Source organism: Typha latifolia, chromosome 4 (assembly GCF_019914945.1).
Source record: "Typha latifolia isolate L0001 chromosome 4, TyphaL0001v2, whole genome shotgun sequence".
NCBI classification, from domain to species: domain Eukaryota; kingdom Viridiplantae; phylum Streptophyta; class Magnoliopsida; order Poales; family Typhaceae; genus Typha; species Typha latifolia.
Window position 1 is genome coordinate 13,967,620 of NC_133089.1, and position 15,591 is coordinate 13,983,210.

Here is a 15,591-nt window from a genome sequence, read left to right on the forward strand (position 1 = left end):
AGCATCGATAGTAATTCAACTCTCCCCAAACAACCTCTTCTACCTCCTCCCAAGATGTGGCTGACCGAAACTCCCTCCATAAATTGAATATATTACCCAAGATAATCTCCTTATGTAAGTAAAATACAAGAGAATCACTGTATTAAGAAATAAACTACGTTCGAATCTTGTGAAAGGAAAACGTTGACAACCAGAAAACGCTCAAGAAGACAACAAACATTTCCTCTGAAAACGCCCACAATAGTGGATCCGCTGGGAGAAGATTAACATGACAATGCATTTGTTAACAAGGAAAGAAGTAATCATACTTGATACAACATTACACTGTGTGTAAAACGTCGAGGTGAGTAGCTCGTCGGAGAGGACGTGGAGGCAGCCGAGAGCGCCCCGTCTCCGATCCCTAGGCGGTGGATCCATCGGAGGCCGCGATCGGATCGGGGGGAAGGTGATTGGATTGGATAGTGGAGGAGATGGTAAGAGCGCGAGGGAAAGAAGAAGAAGAAGAAGGTCTCGCGGGGGTCGGTACGGTTAAGAAATTTGGGACATTTACATGTAGAACCCTATATTTACGTAAATTTCCGATTGTGAGTTCTCGCTATAGTATTAGATGGATTTCCAATTATAAACGGGTTCGACTAAAGCGGATCCTATCCGAACCGCAAATTTATCTTGCGTAAAGCTGAGGGTTCGCTTTACGAGTGCATCGCGTCGGAGTAGGAGGATGGAGGAAGAGGAGCACGAGGTCTACGGCGGCGAGATCCCCGACGAGGCGGAGATGGATGGGGACATGGATCCCTACAACGCCGAAGCAGACATGGCGCACGCCGACGAGGACGCCGCCAAGGTCTGATCACTATTAAAACCCTGATCCTAGTTGGTGTCCGATCCCCAAACCTAATCCTTTCGATCTCGACGCAGTTGCAGGAGCTCGACGAGATGAAGAAGAGGCTGAAGGAGATGGAGGAGGAGGCTGCCGCGTTAAGAGAGATGCAGGCCAAAGTCGAGAAAGAGATGGGCGCCGTCCAAGGTCAGTGGATACCCTTCTCTCTTCTCCAATCCGCTAGGAGATCTTTGTTTCTCTTCTTTTTAGTGCTTCACAGCGTTTGCCTGCATTGGACGAAACAGTGATGCCTTAAATAAGAACTGTAGGAGTAGAAAAGATAAGAAGGATGTAAACTTTCTTTGGCACATAATTTACAAGGAAAAAAACTGTACAGCCGCGTAAAAGATATCTTTTTTCAGCAATTAAAATTTGAAAAATTAAGATGACTTGTTTGCATAATAGTTTTATTATAACGGTTTGAACTTAGAATTTTGTCAAATATACTTACGTTGCTAGAGGGCTGCATAAAGGTCATTTTGTTACAATCTTACCTCAAATTAATTTAGCTAAGTAAAAGAGTGTTTCTTTTTAGTGTTCATTGATGCACTGGAAATATATGAAATAACACTGTATTCTTTGTAGATCCTGGAGCTGCGGCTGCAAATCAAGCTAGCAAGGAAGAGGTGGATTCTCGGTCAGTCTTTGTTGGCAATGTGAGTTTCTTTACTCTCGGCATATACTTGAGAGTCTCTACAAAAATATTTATGTCTGACTGGAGAAACTGTAATACTGTATATTATCATTCATTTCATATATCTCAAAGTGGTTTGGAGATATCTTTAGATATATGTTCGACAATCTGCTTGGGAGTCTAGAGAGAAGTAAAAGCTTGGTTTTCTGACTTGAGCTGGAAGATTATTGCTGCATCATATGTATTTGGGTTGGCAACATGGTATTTTTTTTCCTTCTGTGTGGGATGTTTTATCAGGCTCTGCTGTTACTGAAATGCGTATCATCTGACAGACAGAATGTATCCTGAGAGTTAGATATTGTCTTTATTTTGTGATTTTCGTCCTTCGCTTACCAAAAGGAACGGCCATAAGCTTCACAATTGGTGCAAACTCCCAACTTTTTAGCGCAGCAATGTTTTCCTTGTGCCCAATTTTCTCTTTTGCTGCTAGATTGAGTGTTTCGTCTATTTATTGTGATTATTTGGTCGTTATCGAGCACTAATGCAACGCCATAATACAAAATTCTATACATCCATATTATGTTTTTATGTTCACAAAATCTACTGCATCACATATTTCTTTGTCCTGAAATTATAAACTCTTGTAATTAAAATTCTCCTATACTTTTAAGTCTTTAACAATCTGTGGCGGTGCTTTTATGCTCCATTTACTCTTCATTACATCACATTTTATGTATAAATTAGTGTGATATATGGACATATTAACTGTCCCTTTTAGATTTGAGCTTTGTGCTTTTCTTTGATGTTGCTTGTGAAGCTCTGCATACTTCTCTTATGCTCATGCCTTTTATGCTTTTATATTTTTAATAATTTTGGAATAATTCTTTACTATACATCTGACAGTGGTCGCAGGTATGATTCATTCAATAGTCTGAATTCTCTGATACCCAGTGTATGGGGTGCCAGGAATCTCTGATTAAGTAAGTTGGGATGAGAAAACATAAAATAGAAAAGTGGCAAGATGCTATATATTATACATTAGCAAGAAAGAGGATAAAAAGAGAATGGAAAAGATGGAAAAGAAAATCTTGAAAGGCCAAAAGGAAAATTGTGAAGATTTAGAAAAAAAAGAGAGGAGAAAAAGCAGGAAAAAAAGAACAAAAAAAGAATTAATATTAGGAAAGAAAAACTTTGTTGTCCTGAAAAATAGAGACATTAAGGGAGGGTTGAAGGGATAGTTTGTGGCTCAGATGTATTATGCCTAAAAGCATCAAAGAGTTGGTGGACTTGATGCGAGAAGGTGCTGGCGGTTTGAGCTTAGTCCCTCTGTCACTGCAAAGGAACTTCATTACGGGTGTATGCAGGACTATGCTGAACCCATTCTGGGTGGCGGAGTGAGAGTTGCTCGAGTTTTGCACTATATGGTGAGAGGTCCTTGATCTCTTGCTTGTGTCCTGATATCGCTTCTCTTCTTCTTTATGCCATGTCTTATGAACTTATTGATACTTATCTCTTCCCCAGTACCATCACGTTACTTAAAATTCTTGGTGGATTGAGAGTCATTTTAAAACTTTGATGTTTGGAAATCTTTGCTCTATACTAACAGGCTGGTGGGGAAGAGGCATGGAGCAGTTTTCACGCAGGAAAAAAAAAGATTGTGGAAGTAGCTCTTTGTTCAAGGACACAGTTGTGCACATTTGCTTTTATTGTAAAATGTGATCATTCAGATGATCAATATGAGACCACCACTGATTCTCTGCCTGTGCATCTTTGCTTCTTCCCCATCAAAAATGGCAATTTAGTTCTGTTTATTCAAACATTACAATTGTCCAAGTTTTTCTTCTCGCAACATCTTTCTCAGTTTCATCCTTGAATATCTTCCATAGATTTATTAAGACAATTGACATCTTGCCTAGATCATGCAGCGCTGAAATTGAATGAAAAAATAAACCTTTTTAGTGTGGAAACTTAATGATATGGAAAAAATTGTTTTGAAATTGAGAAAGCTGATGAAGAAGGGGGATCTCATCTAGGAAATGTTCATTGACTGATTGTGAGATTTTAAATAGGGGTTCAAGAGGCGAGTGAGAGATTTTGGCTGTACCTGAGTAGATCTAGCATAATATATCTACCTTGAAGCAATTATATGAAACTTATCTGCATGTTCATGTGTCAGACAAAAGATTTTTTTTAAATTGAGGGAGAATATGATAATAGGATCTTTCTCATGAAGTTCCTGGAAGAAATATAATATTACCAATTAGTTGCACCTTGTCTTCAATTAGTTGTAAGCTTACTTTCTATTGAGTCCCGTAGCATGCTAACATTGTTTTAGTTGGGTGCATGTACTGATTGAAGCATCCAATCATGTACCATCCTTCCCTCTCAGATCTGATTGTTAGTTTAGGCATACTCTAGAGGTTTTCAATTCTCTAAGAGCTACATGATGGTGACTGGAAATTTTTATTTATCTGACCCACTATAGTTACCCGTCTTATAGTTTCCTGCAATTTTGAATTCTTCCAACTTTTCATGTATGGATATACCAGCCATTGAGCTAGATGTTTACCTTTTATTCACACCTTTTACAATGATAAAAATCTGGATGTATAGGTCATTTACAGTTAATATACTGCAGGTGGATTATGCCTGCACTCCTGAAGAAGTGCAGCAGCATTTCCAGTCTTGTGGAACTGTCAACAGGGTTACTATTCTGACTGACAAATTTGGTCAACCAAAGGGCTTTGCATACGTTGAATTTCTGGAAACTGAGGCAATTCAGGAGGCACTGCAGTTGAATGAATCTGAATTACATGGCCGCCAAATCAAGGTGGCATACGCTAGTGGCTCTTCATGTGCATTTCTGCTCCTATTATGTGATACTAAATGTGCTTAAACAGAAAACAATTAGCTTTTCTTAGAGGAAAATGCCATTTTTGTAGGTATCAGCTAAACGGACTAATGTCCCAGGAATGAAGCAGTTCCGCCCACGACGTTTCAACCCATACATGGGTTATCGGTTCAGGAGGCCTTATATGCCACCATATTATGCTTCCCCTTATGGCTATGGGTATGTTGTTTTATAGCTTTTAAAAAAAAATCCATTTATATACTCCACAGATCTCAATGGGCTATCGTTCACTTCCTGGTTTTGGGATATATTATTAAATAATGACATTTTTGTTGTCTTTCAGGAAGGTCCCAAGATTCAGAAGGCCAATGCGTTATAGGCCTTATTTCTGATCTTGTTGACAGACATGCTTGGATCGCATTATGTTAGCTTTATAGCCTCTGCTGAACTTATTTCTACCAAGATCAACTTATGGTCAACCGGACAAGCTATTTATTTTCCTCTTTATGTGTGCTTTGAATGATTATTCCAGTGGGATGGAATCCCGTTCTATGTGGGCGATATCCTAATCTATTTACACCGAAAAGACTTAATAGCAGCAGTTTCCAACTCTTTAGTATATGAAGTTTGTGTTGTATAATATATCTATCAAACCCAGTTCAAGATTAGAATTCCTTGCCTGGATTGATACATCTGCTTTACATCTGATTAGAATTCCTTGCCTGGATGGAAATATAAACGCCAAATCAGATTGGCAATGGCGTATTCAGTGGACCTGACTGTTTTTTTTTTTTTTTTTTTTTTCTCGAGTATACTTAGGCTTATATTTCCATACTTGTATGTTAGCTGGATGTTTAGAACTCTGAAATTTCTAGCCTTTTCTGTATGAAAATGCTTAGAATATTCTTAATATTCATAGTTTTGGTGCCGATATAAAAAGCATTAAATCGTATGATTTTCTTGGAGCCTACTTGAAGAAAAGAAAAATATTTCATGGCATTGGGTATTGCCATTCTCGGGTGTTGACCCCTTATCTACTATATAAAAAGAATTTAGCTACCTTCTTATCAAAAGAGAAGAAGAAATTAGTCACGTAAACATTTTATAGCTGTACTCGTCTTCCAACTCAAACTGTAACCAAACACAATAATGCTCCTAATTCAACCCTCCCCACTTACCTCCCTTTTCCAAAAAACCACCACCGTCCCTTCCTCCTCCTCCCCCGCACCTCGGAGCAGCACAACCCGCGACTCCACCAATTCCTTCTCGCACTCGAAAACCACTCCCCCGTTCGACGAAACGCCCAACCGAGAAACCACCGACTACGCCGCTCTCATCCATCATCACGCCCGCCGTGGCCGGCCAGATGAGTCCATTTCCCTTTTCCGTGAGTTGGTAGTTACCAACCGCCACAAACCCAACGACCTCTCCATCACCACCTCCCTCGGTTGCTGCGCCTCTCTGGGAGCCGTCCGATCCGGGCAAGAGATACATGCCTTCATGCTGCGGCACACCCAGCTCGGCGCTTGCTCCTGCTCCAATGAGACTTCCCTCGTCCGTTTCTACGCTAAGTGCGGACTACTATTAAGAGCACGAGAGGTGTTTGATAGAATGCTTGAAAGAGACGTGGTGTCTTGGACCGTCATGCTCATGGCTTATGCAGATGGAGGAGACCACGGAAAGGAAATGGTATCGTTGTTTGTTGATATGATGAGTAATAGCGTTGCTCCGAATAGTTACACTTTTACTGTGTTACTGCGTGCCGCTGGGTTAGAGCTAGGGGAACAGCTGCACGCGTATGTTTTGAAGAAGAGTTGGGGCTCTGACGCCTTCATTGGAAGCTCACTGGTCGATTTGTACGCCAAAAATGGAAATTTGGATGCTGCCAAGTTAGTTTTTTGTCGGATAGAGCACAAGGACGTCGTCTGCTATAATAGCTTGATATCTGGTTACGCTCAAGTTGATTCTGCAGAATTTGTCATTTATCTGTTTGGGGAAATGAGTGTGAACGGAGTTGAGCCAAGTCAATCTACTTTTGTAGCATTGCTCAATGGCTGTGCAACTTCAGGCTTCTCCGGTCTGTCGAAGCAGCTTCATGCCCAAATAGTCATAAGGGGATTTGGTTCTGATGAAGTGATTCAAGGAGTTGTCATTGACATGTACGCAAAATGCGGGGACCTGGGAGCTGCTCATATCGCCTTCCTTAGGATAGCTGCCACAAAGAACGTCGCTATTTGGAATTCAATGATCGGCGGATATGGAAAGCATGGCCTTACGAAGGAGGCTCTTCACCTTTTTGTTATGATGGAATCAGCCATGGTTCGTCCTGATCACATCACCTTCATATGCATCTTATCAGCTTGCAGCCACTCTGGGTTGATTGAAGAGGGCTGGAGATTGTTTCAGTTGATGATTGGAGTTTACGGCATAACCGCCAGGAACGAGCATTACTGTTGCATGGTCGATCTTCTCGGTCGTGCTGGAATGGTTCGGGAGGCCTACTATTTAATATGCAGGTTCAAGTGTGATTATAAACCTTCTGTGTGGGGTGCTCTGCTAAGTGCTTGTAGGCATTGTGGGGATGCTGAGATTGGAGAGATTGCTGCTAAGAAACTCTTTGAGCTTGAGCCGGATTGCTCGGGATCGTACGTTGCAATGGCCAGTATCTATGCTGGGAAAGGCCGGTGGGGCGACGCAGTTGCACTCAGAGAATTGATGGATGACCAGAAGATAAGGAAAGATGCAGGTTGCAGTTGGATTGAAATCGGTGGCGTGGTGCGAAAATTCAGAGCAGGAGAGCAGGTTGGGAATGATGTCAACTTGGTGGAGGTGCATTCGATGTGCAGTAGATTGAATGCTTGTATCTCTGATCAGCTTCAGCTTGAAGATTGGTCTTACTACCTGGAAGAGCAGATTGAATGAAGATATTAAAGTCCTGTACAGTGCACACAGTTATATGAAGAGATCATTTGGAGCATCCTATCGCTTTGGCAAAACTAGAGGTATTGGAAATCGGATAGATCGTGCCACCTAAAAGGAATTGACACATTAAATTGTAGTGTATGTTGCACATGGAAAGATAATTTCTTAGATGAGTGAATCGATCAAAAAGTGAAATAGAACATCATGACAAACAACAATTACTGGGTGGTGGATAACAATCATCTGTTACTTTTGCACCTCGTCATGAATTGTTTGAATGTGTAATTATCTTTTAATTCTATCATGTACATTCCAGAAAGAAACTAGCAGTTAAACTTTGTTCTTCACATCAGTGACTTGTATAATAAGATGTCAATTATAGAAGAAGGTATGGTTGTATTGACAAGGTCATGCCCAAGAAACGAAATCAAAGTTTCAAAAATAAACAATAACATTACATTACAAAGATCATACAAACAAAATAATGAGAAATGCATCAGAGGATAACAATTTTCAGAACAATAGTTCACTTAAATAGGAACTAAGGAATTGCATATGATGCAAGTGGCCCGACCTTATTCCAAGAGCAATAATAATGTCCATATTATTCATTTTATCCGAGTTTTATGAGATCTCCCGTTTCAAACCTTTTGCATTTTTATTTCCTTGCAGTGTGTTCACTTCCCCTTGATCTGTGTCTGCTACTCTTCTGCGCCACACCACCACCTAGTCCTCGGCGGCTACTTCCCTCTCCAGCATTGCTTTTGATTGAAGAGATCAATCCCTGGCCCACACGTCGAGCTGACTTCCTGCGAAAGCTCCTCCCATCGTTCCCAAGTGCCGCTCTGGCAACACTGTCAGTAGCCACTTCCCTAGCTCGGTGCAACTTGATTGGCTGCTTGTTTAGATATGTTAGATGTGGAAGGAGTCCTGTGACAGCCTTACGGAGCTGATCATCGCCAATGTTGCTCTGGATAGGATTGCCGAGCAGGTTAAGTGCTAAGAGTGAGTTGTAGTTGGCTACAAGCTGCCCCAGGGCCTTGGCTGTTGTTATCTTGTTGAAGCTCATATCTAGTATTGTCAGCTTCAGGAGCCTGTGAAGACCCTCCACATTGCTAATTTTATTTCCAGCAAGATATAACTCTTTTATTGCGGTGCAGCTTGAAAGCCCTGTAAGAAAACATACAGCATCATTTGCAGACATTCACTTGTGGTGCACATGATATGCTTTCCCTTTCAACCTCAACAGTTTGCAATTTGAGGACTTGATCTCTTCTTGAACACTAAGAGCGATTAGTTGATAGAAATATATAAACAGAATTTAAGTGGCTAAGCTAAATATACTGTGTGTTCATCAAACAACTAAGGATGCTAAATATTAGTTTCCGTTATCATATTACTAAGCTAAATATATGTATGTATAGCTAATCATATAAGCAAAACAAAGCAATGTTTCTTATTCATTGTGAGTAAAATTCATCACAAGAATCGATTTGTTAAATAGGAAGGCAAATCATGTTTGAATGCACTATTTGAATGTTGGTAAGTAAAATTAATCCAAGAGACGGACCAAAGGATCTGCTTCCCAACCTTTAAACAACCACCACCATATATGAGGTAATTTTTAACTACCTAAAGGGATTGGGGGTGGGTGGGTGACAAATAGCTCTTACCTGCCGACACCCTTCCTTCCTGAAATTGAATCGTGGTAGGTACCACTCTAATAATGGCAATTACAATTCTAGAAAACGATAGAACTAGCAACTGGACCATCTTATCTAGGCAGTGATAAGGTGCCATAATGTTAAATAGGACACGTCTACAGAGGATGAAGTATTTGGCCCACTCAACTCAGTCTCTTGCAGTGAGGAAAGAGGACAGTATATGGACCTAAGAAAGGAGTCACATCTTGGTAGGTAGTAAGGGAGTCGTGATATGCATTCAACCACAAAAAAGACTCTGGGGGAGTAGTAAACAACAACAATGTCATGAACAATTTTCTAGGATCTTCTCTGGTTCTGGTCAAATTTAATAGAAGATCTTCGTGTGAAAATTTTCATCAAAAGAACTTCAGAAGTTATAACTATGGTCTTAAAAAGTACTGGATGCCATGCTTAATTGCAATACGTAATACAGAAAAGGTGAAAAACAACTAGCTAACTGCAGCAGCGAAGAAATTAAACGCATAGCAATATATGCATTGAACCATGCAACTACTGACACACGACTCAAATTGCTTACCATGACCAATCCGTGAAATTCTGTTGTAGCTGAGATTAAGAATCCGCAACCTTGTCAGTTCCTTGAGTCCCTCAATAGTGGCAATCTTGTTCCTAGACAAGTCAAGAGTGTGCAGGCTCTTTGGTAGTGAGCCTGTGGATATATGAACTGCAGAAAAGAAAACACTTTCAGACACTGGAGAAGTAGATGGCCAATGGAGGAACATCATTTATCAGATTATACCTATGAAGTTGCCCGATAAATTAATCGCACGAAGACTGGTGAAGGCTGAAATGGCCGGTATAACCTTCAGGCCCATGCCAGATATATGAGCCACAGAGGACAAAGTGTTGAGAGATTGGATCACGCGGTTAGCTTGAAGCACCTCATCGGCTGCACGTAACCCGGCCTGATGGTGGTTCTTCCTGGATGACTCCCCAATTTCAGAAGAATTTGAATATAACATAGTCCCTGCAACTTCTCCATCATAATTCTGATCATCTTGATCCTCATTTGGGCAGAAATAGTCATCCTCGAGGCTATTCACCCAAGCATTGACTCTATCTAGAGAAGAAGATTCTGCAGAGAAAGCAACCCACTGGTTCTGGGGTTCTTTCATTTCCCTCTTGTTTTTCTCATCAATCTGATGACTTGCCTCAAGTGTATCAGAAGTATACCCCCCTTTCTGCTCAAAGCCATCATTGGCAGACGCTACCTTCTGCGGCTTAGATGCCGAAGGGTTGTGGAGATTCCTGTGACTCCAGAGGAAAAGCTTCCACCAGAGCTTCCTACTCCTCGAAGGAAGCACTTGGCTTGAGGACCTTTTCTTTAGCATAATTCTATCAGCGCTGGCGGAGGTCTTTACTGAGAGTGGACTATCCTGAATGGCACTGATGGCTTCTTTTGCGGCATTACTTGACAAATTCTGGAGATTGTCATAGGAACGGGAATGGGATTTCTTAGGTGAAGCAAGCAATTTACTAGCTCTCTTTGTCTCAATGTTGGAGCAAGACCTCTTTAAGCTAGGAGATCCCCATAAGGCCGTCTTTTGTACCATTCCCGGATCACTAACATGCCCACTCTGGATCATCACCTCAGGAGTGATCCCTTCATCTCTCTCGGAAGTTATCTCTGCACCATCTTTATTAAGTTCATAGTTGGATTCAATTGAATGATGACAATTTAGTTCACCTTTACCTTCTGCTTTTGCTTGGAGATCAACGTCTGAGAAATCTCTCTTCATCGAAAGTATATCATCCCGCTCATCACCTCCCTCATAAGCTGCCTCCACTGTTGAGTCTACTTTGACCAAGTTCTTATCATCCACCAATTCCACACTACTCTCCTTCTGAGTGGCAACAGGTGTCAAAATCGCCAAAGAGACGAATTCTTCTGCCTTTACTCCTAGAATTAGATCGCTATTCATCTTTCCAAGGTCCACAGTTTTGGGAGAATCCTATAAATAAGAAAAAGAAAAAAAAAACAAAATCAGCAAAAATATCCAACATATCAGGATGTCCAAAATACTATAAAAAGGAAGCTAAATAAGAAAGGACCAAGTAATACCCACCTTAGATCTCTTCTTCTTCCCAGCTAGGATTGCTGAGAAGCAGCTAATCTTTGCCATCTCGGAAAATTCGGTAGACCCACAAACCCCACAAGCAAAAGAAGATCTCGCTAATTCTAATTAATACACTATATTTTCTACTGATGTATGCACTACAATAGGTAGATGATCTATACCACAGTCTTCATGGTTTAGCCATTATCTATGGGAGATCCTTTGAAAACAGAGAAGAGGAGATAGATTGCATCCTCCCGAGCCCACACCTTTCTCAAGGTGCGAGGCGGTGGTGCCCCAGAGACGGCCAGAGTGATTGGAGAAGAGGTATGGTATCAACAGAGACCCGAATCGGATCCGTCTTGACAATTAGCCCTGCAAATTTGAGAAATTAGATCTCAATGCAACCAAAGTTGCACCTTGAAAGAAGAAAAAGGCTATTATTCCCTTTGCATCTTACTTTAGAAGTCAAGAACCACACATGATAAACTACAAACAGGAATTATAATAAGAATAACAAAAAAAGAAGAAGTAAACTGACTCCCTTTGTTCTGTCAACCATAACTAGACCAAGAACTCAGAGAGCAAAAAGAAATTCCTCCGTTGCTCTCCAATCTTTTGACGAAGTCGCCATTCTCCTTCCTTTCAGATGCCAAAGATTAAAAGCTCCTACAACTTGCTCATAAAAAAAAAAACCCGATTGCAATTAATACTTCAGCTTCCAAGATCCAAACTTTAAGTGATTTCCCACGAGAACGTCCTCCCTTCTCCAATACCAACAAGTTACCAATTGGAAAAAACTACCCTTTTGCTTCAACCAATCAAAGGCAACGCCTTTGGCTTCCTTCCAAATCCCCAACAACTCGATATTTCATACGGAAAGTATCCAGATGAGAAAAAGAAAAGAAGACCCAATAAAAATAAAACAAATCTCTCTTCTACGTTCAGATTAACAAACTGAGACATGAGATGCAGTACAAAGATATGAAATATACCTGCCCAAGTCACTCGGTCCTAAGCGAGATTAAGACAAAGATAGCAGAAGAGATGTATAGAGAGAGAGAGAGAGAGAGAGAGAGAGAGAGAGAGAGCAGCGGTGGAATGGAAGGAGAAGGTGGTGGAAGAGGCGAGAAATAGGCGGCCGAATGCTCAAAAGGCGAAAGGTGGAGACGCGCTTGACACGCGGATGATTAAGGAAAGTGATTAACAAAGATAGAGTTAATCGCCTTTCCATCTATTTTGGATTCCATGCTTAACAGCTAATAAGTGCTAAGAGCATATTACTTGTAAATTAGTTATTATTATCTATCTAATATCTAATATATTCGAATTTTAAGGAATAAAAGCTTTCCTTTGATCAAGTATACGTACAATAAAATAATTAATAAAAAAGTACACGGACAGTAAGATCTTCTCTTTTAATATTACCAAAAAAAAAATACAAAATTTGAGCTTCATAGGGAGGTTAATTACTTTGAGAAGTGCACTCTTAATAATACTATTAACTTACGATTGAGAAAGTTGTTTAATATGGAGAGCCCTTCTCTAATTAAGAACATATTTTGTTGATAAGAAGTGGAGTAAATAAATTAAATTTTAGAAATTAAAGATTAAGAAATCTAAAGAAGTCGCTTTTGAAAATAGTTATAATTTATAAGCGACTGGAAAAAAAGTTATAATTTACTATAATAAAATAGATAGTTAGAGTAATTATAGTCACATACAATATGGAATCTTTTAGAGGAGAAGTTACGTAGATTCTTCTGTGAATTGACTTGGACGCCGTCGTCAAAGAGGAATCCAATGATGATAGTTTCACCTAAATAAAATTTTATAAATATATAAATATTTTGTGAGTCGAAGCTTAATTTATTATATTATAGACTAGATAAAAAAATATTTCTTTTATTTTAAGGGATACATAAGTTGAATATTTAGACTAATTGTGCTAATTTCTCTACATTGTCACGAGGTAATAAGCTTTGCCACTAGGCTAGTGGTTGCTTAAATATATAAATATTTAATTTGGATCATGGTAGTATAAGAAATTAGATTAATTCTTTTTTTTTTTTTTGGCATTTGATCATGGGAAATGTGAGGCTCTGGAGGAGGAGGAGGAGGAGGAGGAGAAGGCCCCACCAAACTAAGAAGAAGAGTTGGCATCAGATTCCATCCAGGGTGAAGAACAGGAGGAGGATGCCAAACCCTACCAAGTGGTTGTCAATGGATGCTTAATTTCCGGTCCAAATGCATGCAAGTTTCTTTTAGGATGAGCATTCCTACAATAATTAGTGGGTACCTCATAATATCCCCCTAATAAGTGTTCTTTAGGATATAATTGTTATTTTTAGCGTAACTCATTCTCACTATCTTATTTAGATCGGTCAACGACCACCCAGAGACAAGTTGTATCAGGTGAATGTCTATATTTACTTTTTTATAATAGGGTTTCGTATACGAGCAGAACTAACAACTTTATTGCTCAGAATTTTATCGAGTTAACCTTTAGAAATAAATTTTACATGAGAATAGATTGATCCGCTAACAAATACAACCACCCAAATGCTATAAATTGTAGGTAATTATTAAAGAGTGCAGGCGTTAGTTGGAGTCCTACCTTGTTCAAATCTTTCTCATACCAACCAACTCTTATAAAATCGGTAGCCCTCGCAATCAAGGTGGTTCTAGAATCAACTCTAATGCCAAATAATTATTGTGAAGATATTTTTTTGGTGGTTTTGTTGCTTAGCTTAATAGCTCGGTTTGGTTGGCTTAAAAGAGTAGTTTGTCAACATAATAGTTTGGAGTAATATCTTGGCAATGTTTAGTTCATAGCAATAGTTCAACGACATATATGACTTAAAGCCTAAATTAGTTGACTTAATATATTGATTAAAATTAGGTGGGGGTCTTAGTGTCTTTGTATTTAAGAAGGATTAGCTCTTTATATATCTAGCCTTTTAAGTTCTTAAATGATTGAAAAAAATAAAAATCCTTCTAGTAATGATCGAAGATGAGTGGCCTCATTGTCGAGCTTATTATTATCGATGAGCTCTTAAATTATCTATCAAAGAGCCCACTTAGAAGATGATATTTTTAGTTCAAAATTCATTCATGCTTACCAACCAACTCCTATAAAGTTAGTAAATACCTCATTAGGATCGACTCCAACCCTAAACATTAATTAGTTGTACTGGCTTACGACTTAGAGCGATATCTTAATGATATTTAGTTTTGAGAAATAGCTTAATAATTCACATAAGATAAAGTTTAGACCAGACAACTTAGTATATTAACTAGAGTTCAGTGGGACTTTAAAAAGAAAATCATTCATACCTAAGAAAAAGAGGGGGTGGCAAAGAATATATTGGAGGCCAACATTGAGTAGACTTTCCGTGCTAATTTGTCTCTTGTCACTTACTTGGGGATAGCACAAGTGACAGACGTTTTGCTCTTACATAATTTAGAATTTTTAACAAAGCTTATTGATCAACTCTCACCTCGATTTTAGGTGAGATTTCCCACTTATTGGATTTTAGTGCGACAAGACATGATCAAACAATATTAAATTAGTTTTTTTTCCCCTAATATAACAATATATACATGAACATTCCTAATTTGCATCAATAATGTACTTATATCCATCATAAGTGTAGGGTTAAATAATAAGATATATCTTACCTTTCCTTCTTCTTTTTTCCCTTTTCTTTATTATTAAGAAATTTCAACCAGAGTTAATTATGTCTACGAATTTTCAATAAAATTAATGCCAGTTCAGGTTATATTTATTTAATAAAGATAAAAAGTATTTTAGCTAATTTTGCCACTTTTGTTAATTATGAGTTAGAACGGATTAATTCAAACCGTCTAGAAATAGTGATAGTTCAAGAAGTAAAATTTGTTTTGTCATGGATGATAAAAATATTCTTCGAGGAAATAGTTAGATATATAATTATCATTAAGAAAAGAAACAAGGTAGAGTTTAAAAGCCACATATATAAGTTCCATTAGGACTATGTATAGAGTAACAAGAACTTGACATAATATCAGCCGTAAACTTTGATGAAAGTCTAAATTTTATATTTTTAAACATCGGATTCTATGTCATAAAATTTAATCACATTCCAGCCGTGTAGAATAAAGATGTACAATTTATCTCTTATATTATATACAGGGATAATAAATAGTTTAGTCGTAGTTGGAAGGTTAAATATAATTTATGAAAAAAGAAAACTATAAAGATTAATGAAGCGTGGTGGATATCTTCTAAAACCCATAGATTCGAACCAGTCCCTTTCTCGTAATTTATCACGTAAGGCAGAGAAAAATATAGGATGCCACGTTGCGCTATTTGATGCTCCCGCCCACGTGATCTCCCTTGGATCCGACGGCCCTTATTCCTCCAACTACGCGCACGATATCCGGCAGGGATCGTCCGACGGCTGCTGCCTCTGCGTCCCCAGCCGTCCGATCGTTCAGCCACCCGCTAATCCTGGCCGTTGTTTCTTTGATGGTACTCGAGT

The 15,591-nt window shown here is 39.1% G+C and overlaps 3 protein-coding genes across 6 annotated transcripts; 2 read left to right on the top strand and 1 right to left on the bottom strand.

Moving 5' to 3' along the window:
- The first annotated feature begins 639 nt into the window (after positions 1-639).
- Positions 640-5,055, top strand: LOC140785950 (polyadenylate-binding protein 2-like). 2 transcript variants are annotated; one of them, XM_073134080.1, is made up of 6 exons: positions 640-844; positions 919-1,027; positions 1,466-1,536; positions 4,153-4,344; positions 4,457-4,584; positions 4,709-5,055. In XM_073134080.1, the coding sequence occupies exons 1-6, from the start codon at positions 722-724 to the stop codon at positions 4,755-4,757; spliced, it is 672 nt and encodes a 223-aa protein (XP_072990181.1). In that variant the 5' UTR covers positions 640-721; the 3' UTR covers positions 4,758-5,055. The 2 variants fall into 2 exon arrangements, with proteins under 2 accessions (XP_072990181.1, XP_072990182.1); XM_073134081.1 differs by lacking the exons at positions 640-844; positions 919-1,027; positions 1,466-1,536 and adding an exon at positions 2,418-2,938.
- A 395-nt stretch (positions 5,056-5,450) lies between these two features.
- LOC140785948 (uncharacterized) lies at positions 5,451-12,291 on the bottom strand. Of its 3 annotated transcripts, none has more exons than XM_073134077.1 (6): positions 12,064-12,291; positions 11,078-11,443; positions 9,751-10,963; positions 9,529-9,675; positions 7,935-8,457; positions 5,451-7,266 (listed from the first exon to the last, which is right to left on the bottom strand). In XM_073134077.1, the coding sequence occupies exons 2-5, from the start codon at positions 11,132-11,134 to the stop codon at positions 7,946-7,948; spliced, it is 1,929 nt and encodes a 642-aa protein (XP_072990178.1). In that variant the 5' UTR covers positions 11,135-11,443; positions 12,064-12,291; the 3' UTR covers positions 5,451-7,266; positions 7,935-7,945. The 3 variants fall into 3 exon arrangements, with proteins under 3 accessions (XP_072990178.1, XP_072990179.1, XP_072990177.1); XM_073134078.1 differs by lacking the exon at positions 5,451-7,266 and having other exon boundaries at positions 7,721-8,457; positions 9,751-10,638; positions 10,705-10,963; XM_073134076.1 differs by lacking the exon at positions 5,451-7,266 and having other exon boundaries at positions 7,721-8,457.
- On the top strand, positions 5,515-7,287 carry LOC140786001 (putative pentatricopeptide repeat-containing protein At3g13770, mitochondrial). Its single transcript, XM_073134161.1, has one exon. The coding sequence runs from the start codon at positions 5,515-5,517 to the stop codon at positions 7,285-7,287; it is 1,773 nt and encodes a 590-aa protein (XP_072990262.1).
- Positions 12,292-15,591: the final 3,300 nt, after the last annotated feature.